The sequence below is a fragment of the Oncorhynchus kisutch genome, linkage group LG19 (genome assembly GCF_002021735.2).
Source record: "Oncorhynchus kisutch isolate 150728-3 linkage group LG19, Okis_V2, whole genome shotgun sequence".
NCBI lineage: Eukaryota > Metazoa > Chordata > Actinopteri > Salmoniformes > Salmonidae > Oncorhynchus > Oncorhynchus kisutch.
Genome location: NC_034192.2, coordinates 2,877,658 through 2,900,258, shown reverse-complemented (window position 1 = coordinate 2,900,258; position 22,601 = coordinate 2,877,658). Strand labels below are relative to the sequence as shown.

General features: G+C 41.8%; 2 protein-coding genes across 6 annotated transcripts in view; both read right to left on the bottom strand.

Moving 5' to 3' along the window:
- LOC109896266 (anoctamin-4) overlaps positions 1-3,699 on the bottom strand; it is a 50,216-nt gene extending 46,517 nt beyond the window's left edge. Inside the window, exons 1-3 of one of the 4 annotated variants that reach the window (XM_031797690.1) lie at positions 3,383-3,697; positions 3,206-3,281; positions 1,932-2,012 (exon numbers count right to left, since the gene is read on the bottom strand). In XM_031797690.1, coding sequence (XP_031653550.1) covers positions 1,932-2,012; positions 3,206-3,281; positions 3,383-3,430 — 205 coding nt within the window. In that variant the 5' untranslated portion in view covers positions 3,431-3,697. Of the gene's footprint in view, positions 1-1,931; positions 2,013-3,205 lie in introns of all 4 variants that reach the window. The other 3 variants (XM_031797688.1, XM_031797691.1, XM_031797689.1) reach the window with 3 other exon arrangements.
- Positions 3,700-13,564: 9,865 nt separating this feature from the next.
- LOC109896594 (normal mucosa of esophagus-specific gene 1 protein) lies at positions 13,565-15,937 on the bottom strand. 2 transcript variants are annotated; one of them, XR_004204352.1, is made up of 6 exons: positions 15,807-15,937; positions 15,597-15,655; positions 15,242-15,330; positions 14,796-14,856; positions 14,147-14,255; positions 13,565-14,066 (listed from the first exon to the last, which is right to left on the bottom strand). XR_004204352.1 is itself a non-coding variant. In XM_020490873.2 (5 exons), the coding sequence occupies exons 1-5, from the start codon at positions 15,913-15,915 to the stop codon at positions 13,998-14,000; spliced, it is 387 nt and encodes a 128-aa protein (XP_020346462.1). In that variant the 5' UTR covers positions 15,916-15,932; the 3' UTR covers positions 13,565-13,997. The 2 variants fall into 2 exon arrangements, 1 of the variants encoding a protein (XP_020346462.1); XM_020490873.2 differs by lacking the exon at positions 14,147-14,255 and having other exon boundaries at positions 15,807-15,932.
- Between the last annotated feature and the right edge of the window lie 6,664 nt (positions 15,938-22,601).

The window sequence follows — 22,601 nt, the reverse complement described above, 5'->3', positions numbered from 1 at the left end:
TCAGGTGCATCATGTTTCCATTGATCATCCTTGAGATGTTTCTACAACTTGATTGGAGTCCACCTGTGGTCAATTCAATTGATTGGACATAATTTGGAAAGGCACACACCTGTCTATATAAGATCCCACAGTTGACAGTGCATGTCAGAGCAAAAAGCAAGTTATGAGGTCAAAGGAATTATCCATAGAGCTCCCAGACAGGATTGTGTTGAGGCACAGATCTGGGGAAGGGTAACAAAACATTGAAGGTGTACATTTAAGGGCCCTGTTCTGAGCCAATTGTAATTTTCTGACGTCCCTCTTTGTGGCAACTGACCACACGACTGAACAGCAGTGCAAGAGCGACATAATTAGGGCCTGTAGGACCTACCTTGTTGATAGTGTTGTTAAAAAGGCAGAGCAGCACTTTATTATGGACAGACTTCTCCCCATCTTAGCTACTGTTGTATCTACATGTTTTGACCATGACAGTTTACAATCCAGGATTACTCCAAGCAGTTTAGTCACCTCAACTTGATCAATTTCCACATGGTTTATTACAAGATTTAGTTGAGGTTTAGGGTTTAGTGAATGATTTGTCCCAAATACAATGCTTTTAGTTTTTGAAATATTTAGGACTAACTTATTCCTTGTCACCCATTCTGAAACTAATTGCAGCTCTATGTTAAGTGTTGCAGTGATTTCACTCGCTGTAGTAGCTGACGTGTATAGTGCTGAGTCATCCGCATACATACACACTGGCTTTACTCAAAGCCAGTGGCATATCAGTAGCAAAGATTGAAAAAGAAGGGGCCTAGACAGCTGCCCTGGGAATTATGTTGGAGAGGAAGCATCTGTGTTCTGTTAGACAGGTAACTCTTTATCCACAATATAGCAGGGGGTGTAAAGCCATAACACATACGTTTTTCCGGCAGCAGACTATGATAGATAATGTCAAACGCAGCACTGAAGTCTAACAAAACAGCTTCCACAATCTTTTTATTATCAATTTCTCTCAGCCAATCGTCAGTAATTTGTGCAAGTGCTTGTTGAACGTCCTTCCCTATAAGCAGGCTGGAAGTCCTGTCAATTTGTTTACAGTAAAATAGATTCATCATGGGCTGTGATCAGCTGGCCTGGTCAATAAGTGAATTCAAACAATGGTGAGTGCAGCAGTCAGTATGTTTGACCAGGCGAATAGTCTGCATCAATAAATCAATTCAATAAATTTGATTAGATGTAACTCATCACTTTAGAACACCATTTGCTTGTAATCCAGGAATTGTCCATGGCTATAATACGCTTATTCATTTCCAATAATCAACAGCCCTTACTAGAGTAAAGACTACAACGAACCAATAAAGTTGAATTAAGGGGGAACTGATTGTCAATTAGCACTTTAGGGGACCCATAGTGATGCAGAGTACCCTATCCTGGCCAAACAATGGGGAAAGATTTTAAATCACGCTCATCCAGGGGGTATATTGACTCCTCTGAAGGCAGCTTATTGAGAAAGGCTATTGATTTGTCATTTTCTGAAGACTAGAGGCGGCTCAAGGTAAAGCATGTGTGCTACATTTAGAATGATCAATCTGTGGATGACTTGTGCCTGGTCAAAAACTCATCCATGCATCCATTAAACATTAGCTTTTTATCTAGGCTACTCTATATCAATTTCATTTGTCAAGAACTCCACATACAGCACCTGAGGAATTGATAATGTGCAGGTGTGAAAGATACATGATATTGGATCTTGTCTACTTCTACCTGAAAGGATAGACATATTTTTTTAAATGTCTGATTTCTTGGTGTGGTCAGCGTTTTCACACAGGGTCTATTTTCCAAACATTTCTTGAAAGTTTCAGCGTGACTTTTTCCTGCCAAACCAAATATGGCCTCCCCTTGCGGTCTCTTTGGGATATAGAGTAAGACATTCTGTAAAGTACAATTACCGATGGTGATCTGACTGACGCAGCTGTAAAAGGTTCCCGTTCCAGTGGAGACGTTGTAACTGCCACTGCTTGGTTCACGGTCTGGAAAGACAACATCATCATTGGTTGCCCTTGATCAGAGCCACTCTCACATCACACTCAACCTTCAAGAACATGTTTATTTTCCCCAGATAACCTGGATATATCCCATGCAAGGTCACACACAGTAGTCGATTTACTGCTTTGGACTTTCTTGGGAGAACATTTTTGTGTTTTAGAACAGAAGACAAAAACGCCCCCATTGGTTTGATTAGCTAAATCTTGCCAGAGGCTGCTGAAACGTACTAAATAAATAACGTCTGTTTTTGGATGGACTTTTGTGTCTGGGTTGGGGAAAGTGATGCAATATAATCAATACTGTACTCAGAGATACATGGTTCCTTTAATTCAGGAGGATGTTTGTTGTTGCCACTGAAAATGGACTGAAAACATTTTTGCCTAACTATCCAATGTGTATTTAAAGTAAAGGCACACTAGATAGGTCCTAAATTGCAATACTGTCTCCACGTCCACTACAAGACCTATGTTCGAGTCAGACTGCTCAAAAGATGCAATGGTCATTCATTAGCCAAAAAGGCATTAACATTTTGGAAACGTTACTAATTATATTGAGGGGAAAGGGTGCCAACATTTACAAAAAATGACGTAGGCCTACTTCAGATAACATAATGCAAAAGGTTTAAAAAGACTCACATCTTGTATTTCCACACTTGGTGTCACATTGGAATACTGGTGTGCATGCATGTCAATGACTCCATAATGGATGAATGCGAATAGGGAGCAGTTTTGCTGGCTACGATTATGAGGGTCACCCAGTCAAATAAAACATTAACCCTGAAACCTAAGGCTGATGAGCTGAGAAATAACCAATTAAATCTGGGTCATCAAGGGAAATGAAAATGTTAACGTTTTATTAACTCTAAGAGTTGGCCTATACAAAAACAATCACATTTAGGCTTCATCAGGACTATACATGATTTATATTAAGCCTCTGTGTACTTGCTTATGGCTGCTCTTAAATTGTTAATTTAAAGTTAGTGTGGAATGTTAGTGTAAATTGTAGTACACTGTACATTTTGCTACATTGTATCACCACCCATGCACCAACACTTATCTACAGAATCAGATATAAGCGCTCCTGTGTAATGGGGTATTCGTTTGTTTTCATTAATCTATTGTCGCCTACTTTGAAAACCTTACAGAAAAAAATATACAATGCTGTCTTTGGACTTTACCTGCTGTGGAACAGGAGGATAGCCGCGTGTCTGTCGCCAGTGCTGGGCTTCCAGGACACACCCGTTCCGTTTCATCCTGAGATTGCAGACAAACAATATGTTCATTGACGTCTCCAGTTTTACATGCCCGTTGCTGCTCGGTCCCCCCGTTGCATATCCCTGGTTGAATCCTCATACCCTTGTTGAGCTGACGAACCAACCGAACATCAGTCCCAGAACAGTCATGATCCACGAGCATCATCACCAGCAAGTTCAATTCAAAGCCTGGGTTATGTTAGCCAGCCTACATGTCTCGAGCACACGTGTAGGTAATATTTTAATAACTATAAATAAATACAGAACCTAGCCTACAACTACTCAGGATATATAACGTTTTATTATGTATAATTTAGTTTGCCAGTCTGGTATCGTCCACCCTGACTTCGTCCTTTCAGAAATCTTGGAGAATACGGTCTATGGATTTAGCAGTGGGCGAGGAGTTTGGGACAGGCGTGGTTTTCATGCACGTCATCCAGGTGGCACCCTGCCACACTCTCCTGAGTGATCATAGGCTGCAGATCAATAGATGGACGTGTTCCTACAGCTAGAGACTTACAAAAGATGCATCTTTATAAGTTAACCATGAGTGTAGCATATTGCTGTAGCCTAAACCCATTAAATATATTTGAACCTTGGAGGCATTTTCTGATTAAGCACACAACCTTTTATTGAAAAGTAGCCTACATTTGACTGACATCAAATAACAAATTATGTAGCATATAGCACATTGTGTGTATAATGCTATTATAAAACAATATGGCGGCATTAAGTAGCCTATTTTAATTTCACTAGTTCTAATGCCAGTGTTTGAGTTTTCACCCGAAATGATACGGTTGGGATAGGGATAACGTAACCCGTGATGTCACTCCGAGGGTGTCTCAGGTGGAGTTGGGAAATACACAAAAATAGGACAAATAATTATAAGCACCCACCAAATTATTATTGTTGCAGATCTGTGGTTACATGCAATTAGGGACTCTCTCAAAGAGGGGATTATCCTGTACAAAATGTCTACATAAAAATGTATGAATGAATCAGCAGTCAAATATAAGTAGATTAATGCATCACACATCAACTCTAAATTGTGGATGGTTTGCATGGTACAGTGAGTACAGATGGCTTTTATCATTAACACATATAAACACCTAGGTGCAGAGCTGGTCCACAGCATCTTTCAGCACTGTCAGATTGTGCTATAACCTTGAGTCTCAATATTTTAGTCAGGATTTCACATTGGAGGGAGCTGTTTATTATGCAACTGTTCCAAAACACTTATGCAATCAAATTCTCAGATGATTCTACCAATGAGAAATACCAGTGTTTATCGACCTGTGGAGTGGTGTCATCAAAATGGTATAATCCTGGATCACCAGGAACTGATCTTTGGTGTTCAACAGGATATCTACAACACACCTGTCGTGATCAAACCAAATCAAATTGTATTGGTCACATACACGTGTTTACCAGATGTTATTGCGGGTGTAGTGAAATGCTTGTGAGTTTGATATGATCCACAACCAATCCATCTCCTAAAATGTCCATGTGAATTTCCTTTGTAATAAGAGGTTAATGAGCAAATCTACTTATGGCATCTAGGCTAAGGTCAAGGTCTTTTGGGTCAAGAAGACAAATGTTGTTTCCATGTTTCTGCTCCACCATTCAGTTTCATGTAGTACAGAATGACTACATGAATGATATGATATATAGCAGCTTCTGCCCCCCTGTACAGCTTAAAAGCACGATGTTGACTCCTGCAAGTTTGTAAAAAAAAAAAATGGTTGGCCACTTGCACTTAAAGAGTCATTTAAAAACTAGGCTAAAACTTTTCGGGGGTAGCGGATGAAAAGTATGTGCGCTATACATTATATGCTTGCTCAGATGCTGTGAAGTGGAATCTCAGCTAAATCGATGTCTAAAACGATCAGGGAGGTATCTAAAATAGATTTTCAGCTTGGGCATAAAAAACACATTTATAGGACACAGTTTGCATTGCAACATCTTAAAACAGGAAAAATGTGGAGCATGTTTAATCATTTTCTGTGTGCGTGTTTATCAACTTTGGGTGGAAAAGCTCCTCAGCAAAGCACAGCACTGTGGAGGAAGGCCCTCTGGCCCAGGGGAAATAGCCCAGATCCGTCAGGTCATTACTCAAAGGCCGATATCCTCAATGCCGTGTTCTACATTTCTAAACATACGATGAAGGACCCGGGTACTTGAAGTTAGGGTTTCGCCTTTGCAGGGAACTTCTGCAAGTATCCCTCACTTTACCTTCACATCTTTCAATGTAAAAGGCTGAAAAATATAGAAAAGTTAGAGCTGGGCTGTTTTAAAGGGCCAGTGCAGTCAAAAACCTGTTTTTTCTGTGTTTATATGCTATTTCTACACTATGAGGTTGAAATAATACTGTGAGATTGTGAAAATTATGATAATGCCCTTTTAGTGTAAGAGCTGTTTTCAATCTGATTTCAAGGTTTTACTGCTAACCTACAAAGCATTACATGGGCTTGCTCCTACCTATCTCTCTGATTTGGTCCTGCCGTACATACCTACACGTACGCTACGGTCACAAGACGCAGGCCTCCTAATTGTCCCTAGAATTTCTAAGCAAACAGCTGGAGGCAGGGCTTTCTCCTATAGAGCTCCATTTTTATGGAACGGTCTGCCTACCCATGTCAGAGACGCAAACTCGGTCTCAACCTTTAAGTCTTTACTGAAGACTCATCTCTTCAGTGGGTCATATGATTGAGTGTAGTCTGGCCCAGGAGTGGGAAGGTGAACGGAAAGGCTCTGGAGCAACGAACCGCCCTTGCTGTCTCTGCCTGGCCGGTTCCCCTCTTTCCACTGGGATTCTCTGCCTCTAACCCTATTACAGGGGCTGAGTCACTGGCTTGCTGGGGCTCTCTCATGCCGTCCCTGGAGGGGGTGCGTCACCTGAGTGGGTTGATTCACTGTTGTGGTCATCCTGTCTGGGTTGGCGCCCCCCCCCTTGGGTTGTGCCGTGGCGGAGATCTTTGTGGGCTATACTCAGCCTTGTCTCAGGATGGTAAGTTGGTGGTTGAAGATATCCCTCTAGTGGTGTGGGGGCTGTGCTTTGGCAAAGTGGGTGGGGTTATATCCTTCCTGTTTGGCCCTGTCCGGGGGTGTCCTCAGATGGGGCCACAGTGTCTCCTGACCCCTCCTGTCTCAGCCTCCAGTATTTATGCTGCAGTAGTTTATGTGTCGGGGGGCTGGGGTCAGTTTGTTATATCTGGAGTACTTCTCCTGTCCTATTCGGTGTCCTGTGTGAATCTAAGTGTGCGTTCTCTAATTCTCTCCTTCTCTCTTTCTTTCTCTCTCTCGGAGGACCTGAGCCCTAGGACCATGCCCCAGGACTACCTGACATGATGACTCCTTGCTGTCCCCAGTCCACCTGGCCATGCTGCTGTTCCAGTTTCAACTGACCTGAGCCCTAGGAACATGCCCCAGGACTACCTGACATGATGACTCCTTGCTGTCCCCAGTCCACCTGGCCATGCTGCTGCTCCAGTTTCAACTTCCACCTGACTGTGCTGCTGCTCCAGTTTCAACTGTTCTGCCTTATTATTATTCGACCATGCTGGTCATTTATGAACATTTGAACATCTTGGCCATGTTCTGTTATAATCTCCACCCGGCACAGCCAGAAGAGGACTGGCCACCCCACATAGCCTGGTTCCTCTCTAGGTTTCTTCCTAGGTATTGGCCTTTCTAGGGAGTTTTTCCTAGCCACCGTGCTTCTACACCTGCATTGCTTGCTGTTTGGGGTTTTAGGCTGGGTTTCTGTACAGCACTTTGAGATATCAGCTGATGTACGAAGGGCTATATAAATAAATTTGATTTGATTTGATTTTGAGCTGTTTGAAAAGGAGACTGCTGAAATTTCAGCAGGTTTTGCATGGGTGGAGTTTTGGCTTTCCTCCAAGTGGTAAAGTTAATAGACCAATAACAAACAAAGTTCCAAACCTCTCTGCCAATAACAGCTAGTTTTCAGGTAACATATCCTGCTGTATTGGGCCTTTAAGGGTTGAGGGATGGTCTCCCTCACCCAGATTAAGCCTAGTCCTGGACTTAAAGTGTGCTCAATGGAGAATCTCCAAGTAAAGTATTTTTTTAATTCAGGACTAGTAGTCTAAATCTTTGGCTGGAAAACCATCCTTTAATGTTTGGCAGATTATGCTGCCACATGCTTTGCTTCTCTTATGCTGAATTCAGTCAGTACTTCACATATCAGTGTCTACGCTCTTAGAACCAAAAATGGTTCTACCTGGAACCGAAAAGGGTTCCTCTATGGGGACAGCCAAAGAACCCTTTTGGAACCCTTTTTTCTAAGAGTGTATTTCACACAATTACATTCAATGTTATTATTCACCACGAAACAGTTATCTCTCTTCAAAGTACATTTTGAAGAGACTGTTTGGGGTCACTAGCAGCTGCACTGTCGCACCATCAGACCCATAAATCAAATCAAATCAAATGTATTTATATAGCCCTTCGTACATCAGCTGATATCTCAAAGTGCTGTACAGAAACCCAGCCTAAAACCCCAAACAGTAAGCAATGCAGGTGTAGAAGCACGGTGGCTAGGAAAAACTTCCTAGAAAGACCAAAACCTAGGAAGAAACCTAGAGAGGAACCAGGCTATGTGGGGTGGCCAGTCCTCTTCTGGCTGTGCCGGGTGGAGATTATAACAGAACATGGCCAAGATGTTCAAATGTTCATAAATGACCAGCATGGTCGTATAATAATAAGGCAGAACAGTTGAAACTGGAGCAGCAGCACAGTCAGATAAAGAGTGGGATAAGTTTACCTCTAATTTCTGTGAAACACAATTCATATTTTCTGATGAGCTACAACATTATCATAGTCATTTGATATGAATGAAACAAGACTATGGGTTCCTCTTATGTCGAAAAGGGACATCAGTCGGTCACTTATATCTGGAAACCGGGCTCTTCCCATGGTACAGCTTCAGTAAAAGGCAACCTGACACTAAATGTGTGGGTATGTGTGTTTGTGTCAAGGTGAGAAACGATCAATGTCAGTCGCTTCACAACAGGCAGCTGCATGAAAACAGCAGTGTCTTTTGTTTGCTTGAGTTGTATTAGGCCTCACTACACAGCTGCACGTCTTCATTTCACTCACCAAGTAGCCTAAAGTGCCTCCTTACAGCCAAAGAGTATAGTCTAGATACAGAAAGAGGCCCAGAAGCCATCATCCTTGAAGCTGGAAAACTATGCAGTCACAGCTTCTTTGGCTAGCTCAGCCAAACAGTACAAAAGACATGTGACCATGTCAAGCTGCAGAACATGTGTAGTACAAGTTGTTGTGTTGGATACTTTGACAAGAAACTTTGTTGTAGTTATTGTGTTTGAATTGAATCTTAATCTTATTAGCCACATCAACACAACACTTATGAAAGCCATTTGTTAGGATGGAGTAGCCCACACACATCAAGCAGGAACCTGTGTGTTACCTAAGAAGAGAGAGACAGAGAGGTGGACTCATCGTTGCCTTTCTATCTGGGTTCACGTGTCTGCAATATGAGGGCATGTTCCACTAAGGCTGTGCGGAGTGCTGACTCAGAGGCTTCCTTCCTCACACTCTCTCTCTGGCAGCAGGGGGTGGGGTTATGCCGGTGAGGAGATGCATAAATAGGCCATGGTGCATGATTCCCACTAAACAGATCTCCAAGGCTATCTGTAGCATGACAGATTCCCACTAAACAGAACTCCAAGGCTATCTGTAGCATGACAGATTCCCACTAAACAGATCTCCAAGGCTATCTGTAGCATGACAGATTCCCACTAAACAGATCTCCAAGGCTATCTGTAGCATGACAGATTCCCACTAAACAGAACTCCAAGGCTATCTGTAGCATGACAGATTCCCACTAAACAGATCTCCAAGGCTATCTGTAGCATGACAGATTCCCACTAAACAGATGTCCAAGGCTATCTGTAGCATGACAGATTCCCACTAAACAGATGTCCAAGGCTATCTGCAGCAAGTGAATGCTGTGTGCCATAGGTTATGAACACGCTTTTGCACATAGCCTACCACCAGGTACTACAGTATGACCTCGTGCCTCTTGTATTGTCATTCAGCAGAGTGATCTTGGAGTGGAATAGGTCTATTGGTATTTCTGAATGATGAGAGCTCGTACTTGTATGTGTTAGCAATAGTGCTTTTTTACATTCATGCTAAGACGCAATCATTACCTTGCTCAGTTTGTCTATAAAACACTGTTAATTTTGTTACATTTCTACCGTGTCACCATCTTCAAAGTATCACCTTCTGTGTTCTCAATAGCGCTCTCATGCACTACTTTACCTGTGTAGTGAGCAGACATTTTTTGGGCTACGTTTTTTGTAAATTAAAATGCATTATACTAATTCCATGACCATTATACACTGAGTGTACAAAACATAAAATCTTCGAGGCATGGTACTCCACTAGGTGTCGAAAGCGTTCCACAGGGATGCTGGCCCATGTTGACTCCAACACTTCCGAAAGTTGTATCAAGTTGGCTGGATGTCCTTTGGGTGGTGGACCATTTTTGAAACACACAGGAAACTGTTGAGTGTGAAAAACCCAGTAGCATTACAGTTCTTTACACTCAAACCAGTGTGCATGGCACCTACGACCATACCCATTCAAAGGCACTTAAATATTTTCTCTTGCCTCTTCACCCTCTGAATGGCACACACACAATGCCTGTCTTAATTTTCTCAAGGCTTAAAAATCCTTCTTTAATCTGTCTTGTCCCCTTCTTCTACTCTGACTGAAGTGGATTTAACAGGTGACATCAATAAGGGATCATAGCTTTCACCTGGATTCACCTGGTCAGTCTTTCATGGAAATAACAGAACAAGTTCATAATGTTTTGTAGACTCAGTGTATGTGTTGATGTCATTTTTTAAAATTGTTTTCTCAGAGGAGAAAAGCATGCAAGCAATTATGTACATATAATTTATAATTTGCTAGTGGAGAAGGAGTCTAATTTTATGCAAGCAATTTGTTTCCAAGTTTCCTCTCCTCGCCTCCTCGATTACCTGTAGACTTCTTCAAAAGGAGGCAAGGAGAGGAAGGAGGGAGTGGACGTGAGGAATCGAGGAAATCCAATTGAGAAAATGCCAAGGAGGTATCAAGAGAGGAGAGAGGATGTGAGGAATCGAGGAAAGATTAATTGAGAAACAGACAATGTCCTAACGCTCTCTATGTGTGCCTAGGCCCGACACCTGTTGCTCCATACCTACAGCCTGACCAGCTGCATCAAGCAGGTCCTGACTCACAGGAATAGGGCTACACACACTTGCACAAACTGCAGAGAGTCCACCGCCTAGAATAAAAAAATGTGGATGCAGACTATTTATTGGGATTGCATTCTAAGTGGTACTTAGAATGTATTCTAAGTGGTACCTCCTCCTTCCAGAGGAGGTTGGTGGGAGGAGCTACAGGAGGACAGGCTCATTGTAATGGCTGGAATGGAATAAATGGAAGTGTACAGTATGTGGACAGCACATGTTAGACTCAGCTCCATTTATTCCATTCCAGTCATTAAAATGAGTCCGTCCTCCTATAGCTCCTTCCACCAGGCTCCCCATTCCCTTCATAACCTCAGGATGCAGTACTGGCCAGTCATTGATCACATGATCAGCTATTAGTTTGTCTGTGAATGAGCCTTGGTTATCAATCTTGAGTTAAATTATCACTAGACTGAGACAGAGAGAGTGAGATCTGTCTTTGTGTCTGTCACTCATGCTTTCTTTTACTAAACAATGCAGCATAACTGTCAGTCACTGTCTCACCTGGAAGATATGTTAACTGGAAACACGTGAATGAAGAACCTGTTAGTACATTCTGAAATAATAAATATAGTATTTTGAAAACTCACCTAAAAAGTTGATACATTATTAGATACAAGGACCCCACTGGGCACAGATTTCAAATCAACATCAATTCCATGTTTGTTCAACGTGATTTTATTGAAATGACGTGGAAACAATGTTGATTCAACCAGTGTGTGCCCTGTGAGAAGAGGCAGAGAGACGTGAGTCAGATTAACATGATTAGTTATAATTTGGTAATGACAGAGGTCATACATTCGGGTTTTGACATTGACTGATATATTATAGGACAAGAGTGCTGTCTGTGGTCTCTTCTGCTTCTATGGAAGACTAGAGTGGTGAGGTACTGTTTGTGCTGTTGTATTACACTACCACCACTAGATGGAGTAGTTGTCAGCAGTATGGTGTGTTCTGTCCAGACTTTAGCCTAGGTGTCACAGTTAGGAAGAAGTGAAGCAAACACTCATGCTGATAACCACTACACTTGACTAGCCTGTTTTCCTTCTATACTAATATCCACCACACTGTGACTAGTCTGGTTTCTAGGCAACAGAGCAAATCAGTTCATGGTTAGTTAGGCAATCTTCTTGTTTACATTTCCCTCAGACGAGAGATTTACAACCTCCACCTGACATTTTGTTCTGGAGCACCATAAAACTTTAGCACTGCACTCTGCTCTTGGCCTGGGTGATCAGTTTAGAACGGATACAAACCCTGCCTATCCCAATAACCAAGAGGAAACACAGTCAGTGTTCTGAGAGTTCCGCCCTGGTTATGGAGCGGAGCAGACGCCTAAGTCACAATGAGCTAGACTTCCTGATCACAAGACAGGGGCAGGATATGGGTATGTGAGACTGTTGTCACGTACACACACAGACCCTATTCAAACCCTTTACATGTGCACCTTTTATTTCTTTCCTCTTTCCTCTAGGTAAGATCTCACACAATCGAATGGGTGTAAGCAAGGGTTCTGTTGTATAGCTTTCACCCATCCAGTCATATCAGATCATTGGTTACCTCAAGGTAATATGGAGTCTTTTTTACTTGAGATCTCAAATTGATATGGTTATAGAGAAATATCTGTTGATATATGGGTAGCGAGGTAACAAGAGTTCAGACTTTTTCTCACAGGGAGTCTACCTGTCCAGGCTCACCCAGTGGTTAAATGACACATGCTCATCTGTGGTAATGGCAGCTACAGTGCCTTCAGAAAGCATTCACACCCTGAGTTTTTCCACATTTTTTTGTGTTACAGCCTGAATTTAAATAGATTAAAAATTTGAATTGTTTTTTGAAATGTATACAATTTATTTAAAATTGAAAATCTGAAATGTCTTGAGTCAATAACTATTCAACCTCTTTGTTATGGTAAGCCTAAATCATTTCAGGAGTAAAAATGTGCTTAACAAGTCACATAATAAGTTGCATGGACTCACTAATAGTGTCTAACATGATTTTTGAATGACGACCTCATCTCTGTACCACACACATGCACTGAGTGTACAAAACATTAGGAACACATTCCTAATACTGTCAGTTGACTAACTGTAGCCCGTCTGTTGCTCTTCACAGTTCGCTGGAAGTCCTTTAGGTGGTGGACCATTCTTGATACACACAGGAAACTGTTGAGCATGAAAAACACAACAGCGTTGCAGTTCTTGTCACACCCAAACTGGTGCGCCTGGCACCTACTACCATAACCTGTTCAAAGGCACTTAAATATTTTGTCTTGCCAATTCACCCTCTATATGGCACACATACACAATCCATGTCTCAATTGTAACAAGGCATAAAAAATCCTTCTTTAACCTGTCTCCTCCATCTACACTGATTGAAGTGGATTCAACAGTTAATCAATAAGGGGTCATTCACCTGGATTCCCCTGGTCATTCTATGTCATGGAGAGAGCAGGTGTTCCTAATGTTTTGTACACTCAGTGTATGCATGCAGAAGTGGTGATATAATAATAACGCTTTATGAGAGGGACATGTAGGTGTTATTGCTCCACCAATCTGTAAGAGGACTGTCTCTGCACACAGACACAACAGACACACACAGTGTCTTAAGAGTAACTCTATCCCCATCCTGCTCTCCCTTTGCCTGATTACTGTAATCAGTAATTATGTTAAGAGAGGGATTGGCTCCAAGCAGCCCAGTCTAGTGCATTAGGACTGTTCCATCAGTCAAGACAATGCATGGGCGATAATGTTTTCTGAATACTAATTCTAGACTGACATTTTGGGACACAGACAGAAGCCAGACAGAACTATGATGTCACCTTATGGACAGTTTGGCACAAGGGCTTTTGTTACACAGGTTAATGTCTCCATCAGACACACTTCTGGGGACAGAGACAGAGAGAAGCCAGACAGAGCTGTGATAAAGTTACCTTGATGATAGTTGGGGACACAAGCTTTTGAAAACAACCACCAGAATGGACATACTTAACTCCTCATTAATAACACGAGCAATGGTACATTTTTATTGCAATAATTATTATTTCACACACACATACAGTTTGTTTCACAAACAAACAGCTGTGGTCTCATTTAGAGTCAGCTATAGTGCAGTACAGTGCAGTAACATCACTGGGACAGACAGACAGCTGGTTTACAGTGAAGACAAAAGCTTTTACTCTTTACAGCCTGGCGATGTAAGTAACACTACTGCTGTGGACATCCTCAGTCCTGAGGACAGTACTGAGCACAGTGATACCCCACCAGTATAGCAGAAGTGTTTCCGCACACTAAGTATCAGAGAATCTAGTCTGGGCAGAAAGGATTCTGCTAGACTGGGAAGGGGTGCAGGAAGGGCAAGGAGGCAGCTCTCATTCAGGATGGAGGGAGGAGGAATGGGAGAGAATGGAGAGAAATAGAAAGATAGAGAGATCACTTGGTCATACTCTTCACCAGCTCCAGCTCTTCAATGGGCCTCCATTTCTGGTTGATAGTGACCAGCTGCAGTTGGGAGAAAACCACACCCATTTACACAACAACAACAATAACACTATCGGTCAAATGTTACTACAAATACTCACCAGCGTTGGGGTCAATTCCATTTAGATTTAGTCCATTGACAAAGTCAAGTAAAGTTCAAGTTCCAGTTTTCCTCATTGCTTGATTAGAATTACAGTTTCAGTCAACTTCCTGAATTGACAAAATTGAAATGGAATTGACACCAACCCTGCTGCTTCATACTACATCCACAGTCAATCAATCCCAAAGGGCATCAAATCATCCCTACTGCATCTGCCTCCTTTATCAATAGGTCCCCATGCAAAGAATCAACTGTGAATACAGATGTTTAGATAACAGTTGAAATTACTTTTAGATGACAGTAGAAATGGGAGACGTCCCGCCCCCCGATGGGTGCCCAGCCCTTTATGGTAAGTTATAGTCCTACTTGGCAACGTTTCTCTGTTGTGTGACTCAGCAGAATAGAGGAGGAACCACTGTATTGGCACACAACCTATACCCATAACATTACCCACAGAGTGGTCTCAATACCCATACCAATATCAACTTAGAGTGGTCCACTATCAGAAATAACTAAGCATATGAAGAGTGTTTATAATGTAAAGCATACACAGCACACTAATTAAGCCCAAAAAAGCAAGAAAATGTCAATACTAACAGATAGGTTAGAAATAGACAGACATAAAAAGTGTTTATAATGTTATCAATCACCTTCTGTGGTTTAGATGGGTCCAGTCTCTCCCAGGGTTCAGGGTTTGTGCTTTTATTTAAACTGAAAGAAAGTTAGAGAAATGATTAAAACAGAATATATCTCTGCCTGCTATGCCAGGGTTTGTCTTTATCGAAATATAAAGTTAAAGGGGCAGGCTTGTCAGAGACTGATAAACAAATTCATTTAATGAAATCAGCATGGGGCTACAGTTAAAACTAGATCATACCAGGTTAGTACTTCAAGTTTCTAATCGTACCCATTACTAGAAACACAAGGAAATATCATGCACATGCAAAAAAAAAAAATGCAGATTCCCCAGACCAAGATTAAATCTTACCCTATACTAAAAATACTAAAAATGCTTTAGTAAAGTACTAGGTTTATTAGGGTCCAGGAAGCCATAACAATGTACAGCAAATACATGATAAAATACATCAAATCTCACATGACATCATTCTTTGTAAATAGGAAGTAGAGTGAGGTAGAGGTGGCTCCTACAGCAGCCAATGCCACAATGCCGATCAGAGGAATGAGCTGGGAGAGAGAAACAGGTAGCTGTCAGGATAAGGGCCTCATACGTGGATAGCATGGTTGGTCCTAACTCTATTTGAGAATTGGGTTCTACATACTTTAATTCAGGAAGCAAGGGAAATGGAATTCCCATAAATAAATACAACTTAAATTATTTATTCGTCATTTAATTTAAACTCTTGCAGGGAATAACCTTGCTAGGATAGGAAGAACGAATGACCCTCGGCAGAAACCATAGAAACACATATAAGAAATAGAGAGAAACTCACCTCTTTCCTCTTCCTCAGCATCTGAATAAATCCAGACTTCATTTTTATTTTCAAATTCTCTTTAGGTATTTAAAAGAAAACACGTAAGATTGTTTTAAATGATTGAGTCAAATATTAATCTGGTAACAAGTATTATTCTGTCTAGCAAATATTTAATCTGTGTAGGTCCATCCTATAAGGCAACAGGTCTATAGATGCTGTTCGTCTCACCTGCTGCCGCCAGAGTCCCAAGGTCCTTGTGAGCAGAGCATCCTGATCGTCTATTGAAGTAGGCTACTATCCGACCAGAGGTGATACGAGTTGTAAAGCACTTAGACATTTTCGCTTTCGAAATCCTTCACAGTGTTTCAATTGAGCCGGAGGTTGTTCAACTTTCCTCTGTGAGTGTGAGCGCATCGCCCCCCTGTGGTTTCAAATGTTCAAGGTGAAAATGCCAAGTGCATTTCTGTTGCATGTTTTCTGAGCGTCCTGAAAGCAGAGAACTCTTTCATGTAAATATAATTGTTAGAACCATTTCGATAGAAAATAAAATGCGTTTAAGTTGTGTATGAAATGTAGAGAGACTATTATTTCGGGAAAATAAATATGTTTAGAAAACACTTATATTTTGTTTATTGTGACACCTGGTGGTTACCTGTACTGGACCAACAGATTAATATGTTGCAGTCAGTCATTGATAGACACCAAGCAAACACATCGTTTTGAACTACACTGAACAGAAATATAAATTTAACATGTGAAGTGTTGGTCCCATGTTTCTTGAGTTGAAATAAAAAATCCCAGAAATGTTCTATACACACAAAAAGCTTATTTATCTCAAACGTTGTGCACAAATTTGTTTACATTCCTGTTAGCGAGCATTTCTCCCTTGCCCAGATAATCCATCCACCTGACAGGTCTGGCATATCAAGAAACTGATTAAACAGCATGATCATTACACAGGTGCACCTTGTGCTGGGGACAATAAAAGGCCACTTTAAAATGTGCAGTTTTGACACACAACACAATACCACACGTGTCTCAAGTTTTGAGGGAGCGTGCAAATGGAATGCTGACTGCAGGAATGTCCACCAGAGTTGTTGCCAGAGGGGAGAGGGGTGTATTTCTGTCTGTAAAAACATATTCTGATTGGCAGGGCCTGGCTCCCAAGTGGGATGCACCCCTGCCTAGTCATTTCAAATCCATAGATTAATGGCCTAATAAATGTATTTTAATTGACTGATTTCCTAATATGAACTGTAACTCAGTAAAATCTTTGAAATTGTTGCATTTATATTTTTGTTCAGTATATGTGTATTGTGTTAATATAATCCTACTGTTTTGTTTGGAAATTGTATCATTGTATAATTTCATTTACCATTTTTACAGGATCATATAACTTGGAATACATTGAATGTCTTCACAAACCTAGCGGACTGAACTTTATGATGAGCTGCACCAATGCGGAGTGGAGTTGAGACCAGGGCCCATATTCACAAAGCATCTCAGAAAAGGTCTTAGGAATCCTGTTAAAACCTGTTTTAAGGCAAAAAAACCTTACAGCTCTGAGAATGACGTTAAGACACTGCCCAGACAAACACTGAGACAGAAGTAAAATGAACTCATAAAAGTTTTTCTCAGTTGGTAATCACCACAGTTTGAGTACTGCAATGTAGTGATGTTATGTTTGATACCGGCATGTTTCAAAGTCGCTTGTCAGTGTACTTCAAAGCAGTGTGGCGATGCCTGTATCTCTTTATCAGAAGCAAGTGATCAATGATGTCCAAAGCTTTGTGTCGTCTAACAACCACCTGATGGTTTTGGTAGAAGACAAAAAGGCTACTCTGCACACGTGCTACAGCGTGTGGGACGTCATCTATAATAATTTGGCTGTTCTAAATTCTTTTGACCAGCAGGTGCCAACAGTGTACACTTACGTTACATTTACGTATGGAATATATTAATTTGTGAATGTCCCTCATCCATTTCATATGATATGTTACGAATTACAATTCGAATGACATGTTACAAATTGCAATTCGTACAATAAGTTACACATTTGCAAAGTGTACAGTATGTTATGAAATGCAAAGCGGGTGTTACGAATCCCTTTTGGCCCGACAGTCTAGGGGGGATGGTAATGAGACCCGTAACATAACTCATGCAAATTATAATTGTGACAAAGTAAAAAAGTGTGAACGAAATAACCACGACAACAGAAATCTACCGTCAAACTCCAGGTTTATTTATAAACACACGGTAATGGGGGGGGAGCAGGAAAAGGGGCTGAGCTGGACCCAAGGAAAGAAACAATAAATATACAAAAACACCCCTAAGCTAGACTAGCCTACTTTAACAACAGCTAACTAACCAAAAATACAGTGGGGTAGTGTATGCCCATGGGCGACTTGTCTTGGTTTCCCCCTTTTCCCACCAGCAACAAACAAACACCATAACCAAAAACAATACTCACAGGTGATGACAAAGTGCTATGGAGGTGCTCAAACAAAAGAGAGGTTAAGACACAAAGCGAGAGTGAAACACAGAGACCTACAGACATGGCATTTACAGAGAGATTGAGCTCCAGAGCAAACAAATGATGGGAGAAAGGGAAAGGAACTGTGATAGGGTAGGAAACAGGAGGAGGTGTGTCTTCTGATTGATGATTGACTGATTGGGGAGTGATGATTTTCACCTGTGAGGGGAGAAGGAGAGAAAAGAAACACACAGGATACACACACACAGGATAACTGTATCCGTAACAGCGGGTTAGCTAACATGCTATGTACATAGTTGCAAAGTAGCTATAAAGTAGTAAGCATTTGCTAAGTGCTAAACGGTACATGATGAGATTCGAACCCATCCACCCCGACCAACTACCCTCCTTTCGTTGTTGCTAAATTTACATTTACTATGTTACATCTAGTCTATGAGACCAGTCTTAATATGCCAGCTACTGGAGCAAAATGTAATATTATTTATCCATTATTTTACCAGGTAAGTTGACTGAGAACACATTCTCATTTACAGCAATGCCATGGGGAATAGTTACAGGGATGAATGAGCCAATTGTTTTTCACTCCGGACGCTTTATCTGGACACGATTCGTCAGGACCTCCAACAGCCGAAGCTAAGTAGTAACATTAACAAGATGCCTTCTAATTGCAGTCGCTGTACTCGCCCTACGGCGAGGATAGCTGTGCTACAAGCCCAGCTTCAGACGCAATCGTTAGGCAAGGGTAATTTCAGTGTAGGAAAGGATGAAACAGCGTCTGTGCCACCAGTAAGTACAGATAGTAGTATAAATCCCCTGGCACAGTCCCCGCAGCCGGACAACTTTCTCACGGTTTCTGGAAGGAAATGCTGTAGGAACGCTCAACCAGTGTCGCTCATTCAGCCGACAGAAACGGAGTCAGAGGCCGAGTCTTCTCTGGTCTCTACTCCTCTCGTTACGGGGTCTGAGACGCCGAAGCTTCCCACCATTAGCTCTGACAAATTGAAAACTCTAGTCATTGGCGACTCCATTACCCGCAGTATTAGACTTAAAACGAATCACCCAGCGATCATACACTGTTTACCGGGGGGCAGGGCTACCGACGTTAAGGCTAATCTGAAGATGGTGCTGGCTAAAGCTAAAACTGGCGAGTGTAGAGAGTATAGAGATATTGTTATCCACGTCGGCACCAACGATGTTAGGATGAAACAGTCAGAGATCACCAAGCGCAACATAGCTTCTGCGTGTAAATCAGCTAGAAAGATGTGTCGGCATCGAGTAATTGTCTCTGGCCCCCTCCCAGTTAGGGGGAGTGATGAGCTCTACAGCAGAGTCTCACAACGCAATCGCTGGTTGAAAACTGTTTTCTGCCCCTCCCAAAAGATAGAATTTGTAGATAATTGGCCCTCTTTCTGGGACTCACCCACAAACAGGACCAAGCCTGACCTGCTGAGGAGTGACGGACTCCATCCTAGCTGGAGGGGTGCTCTCATCTTATCTACCAACATAGACAGGGCTCTAACTCCTCTAGCTCCACAATGAAATAGGGTGCATGCCAGGCAGCAGGCTGTTAGCCAGCCTGCCAGCATAGCGGAGTCTGCCACTAGCACAGTCAGTGTAGTCAGCTCAGCTATCACCATTGAGACCGTGTCTGTGCCTCGACCTGGGTTGGGCAAAACTAAACATGGCGGTGTTCGCCTTAGCAATCTCACTAGGATAAAGACCACCTCCATTCCTGTCAGTATTGAAAGAGATCATGATACCTCACATCTCAAAATAGGGCTACTTAATGTTAGATCCCTTACTTCAAAGGCAATTATAGTCAATGAACTAATCACTGATCATAATCTTGATGTGATTGGCCTGACTGAAACATGGCTTAAGCCTGATGAATTTACTGTGTTAAATGAGGCCTCACCTCCTGGCTACACTAGTGACCATATCCCCCGTGCATCCCGCAAAGGCGGAGGTGTTGCTAACATTTACGATAGCAAATTTCAATTTACAAAAAAAAAAAAGACGTTTTCGTCTTTTGAGCTTCTAGTCATGAAATCTATGCAGCCTACTCAATCACGTTTTATAGCTACTGTTTACAGGCCTCCTGGGCCATATACAGCGTTCCTCACTGAGTTCCCTGAATTCCTATCGGACCTTGTAGTCATAGCAGATAATATTCTAATCTTTGGTGACTTTAATATTCACATGGAAAAGTCCACAGACCCACTCCAAAAGGCTTTCGGAGCCATCATCGACTCAGTGGGTTTTGTCCAACATGTCTCTGGACCCACTCACTGTCACAGTCATACGCTGGACCTAGTTTTGTCCCATGGAATAAATGTTGTGGATCTTAATGTTTTTCCTCATAATCCTGGACTATCGGACCACCATTTTATTACGTTTGCAATTGCAACAAATAATCTGCTCAGACCCCAACCAAGGAACATCAAAAGTCGTGCTATAAATTCACAGACTACACAAAGATTCCTTGATGTCCTTCCAGATTCCCTCTGTCTACCCAAGGACGCCAGAGGACAAAAATCAGTTAACCACCTAACTGAGGAACTCAATTTAACCTTGCGGCAAATACCCTAGATGCAGTTGCACCCCTAAAAACTAAAAACATTTCTCATAAGAAACTAGCTCCCTGGTACACAGAAAATACCCGAGCTCTGAAGCAAGCTTCCAGAAAATTGGAACGGAAATGGCGCCACACCAAACTGGAAGTCTTCCGACTAGCTTGGAAAGACAGTACCGTGCAGTACCGAAGAGCCCTTACTGCTGCTCGATCATCCTATTTTTCTAACTTAATTGAGGAAAATAAGAACAATCCGAAATTCCTTTTTGATACTGTCGCAAAGCTAACTAAAAAGCAGCATTCCCCAAGAGAGGATGACTTTCACTTTAGCAGTGATAAATTCATGAACTTCTTTGAGGAAAAGATTATGATTATTAGAAAGCAAATGATGGACTCCTCTTTAAATCTGCGTATTCCATCAAAGCTCAGTTGTCCTGAGTCTGCACAACTCTCCCAGGACCTAGGATCAAGAGAGACGCTCAAGTGTTTTAGTAATATATCTCTTGACACAATGATGAAAATAATCATGGTCTCTAAACCTTCAAGCTGCATACTGGACCCTATTCCAACTAAACTACTGAAAGAGCTGCTTCCTGTGCTTGGCCCTCCTATGTTGAACATAATAAACGGCTCTCTATCCACCGGATGTGTACCAAACTCACTAAAAGTGGCAGTAATAAAGCCTCTCTTGAAAAAGCCAAACCTTGATCCAGAAAATATAAAAAACTATCGGCCTATATCGAATCTTCCATTCCTCTCAAAAAATTTAGAAAAGGCTGTTGCGCAGCAACTTACTGCCTTCCTGAAGACAAACAATGTATACGAAATGCTTCAGTCTGGTTTTAGACCCCATCATAGCACTGAGACGGCACTTGTGAAGTTGGTAAATGACATTTTAATGGCATCGGACCGAGGCTCTGCATCTGTCCTCGTGCTCCTAGACCTTAGTGCTGCTTTTGATACCATTGATCACCACATTCTTTAGGAGAGATTGGAAACCCAAATTGGTCTACACGGACAAGTTCTGGCCTGGTTTAGATCTTATCTGTCGGAAAGATATCAGTTTGTCTCTGTGAATGGTTTGTCCTCTGACAAATCAACTGTAAATTTCAGTGTTCCTCAAGGTTCCGTTTTAGGACCACTATTGTTTTCACTATATATCTTACCTCTTGGGGATGTTATTCGAAAACATAATGTTAACTTTCACTGCTATGCGGATGACACACAGCTGTACATTTCAATGAAACATGGTGAAGCCCCAAAATTGCCCTTGCTAGAAGCATGTGTTTCAGACATAAGGAAGTGGATGGCTGCAAACTTTCTACTTTTAAACTCGGACAAAACAGAGATGCTTGTTCTAGGTCCCAAGAAACAAAGAGATCTTCTGTTGAATCTGACAATTAATCTTAATGGTTGTACAGTCGTCTCAAATAAAACTGTGAAGGACCTCGGCATTACTCTGGACCCTGATCTCTGTTTTGAAGAACATATCAAGACCATTTCAAGGACAGCTTTTTTCCATCTACGTAACATTGCAAAAATCAGAAACTTTCTGTCCAAAAATGATGCAGAAAAATTTATCCATGCTTTTGTCACTTCTAGGTTAGACTACTGCAATGCTCTACTTTCCGGCTACCCGGATAAAGCACTAAATAAACTTCAGTTGGTGCTAAATACGGCTGCTAGAATCCTGACTAGAACCAACAAATGTGATCATATTACTCCAGTGCTAGCCTCTCTACACTGGCTTCCTGTCAAAGCATGGGCTGATTTCAAGGTTTTACTGCTAACCTACAAAGCATTACATGGGCTTGCTCCTACCTATCTCCCTGATTTGGTCCTGCCGTACATACCTACACGTACGCTACGGCCACAAGACGCAGGCCTCCTAATTGTCCCTAGAATTTCTAAGCAAACAGCTGGAGGCAGGGCTTTCTCCTATAGAGCTCCATTTTTA

What these genes read in the sequence shown, in the direction of transcription:
- LOC109896594 (XM_020490873.2), bottom strand. Translation starts at nt 15,915, where the DNA reads ATGTCTAAGTGCTTTACAACTCGTATCACCTCTGGTCGGATAGTAGCC. An exon ending in TGCTGAGGAAGAGGAAAGAG is followed by an intron (nt 15,331 to 15,596) that starts GTGAGTTTCTCT and finishes TCTCTCTCCCAG; the next exon opens with CTCATTCCTCTGATCGGCAT. An exon ending in ACCCATCTAAACCACAGAAG is followed by an intron (nt 14,067 to 14,795) that starts GTGATTGATAAC and finishes TCCCAACTGCAG; the next exon opens with CTGGTCACTATCAACCAGAA.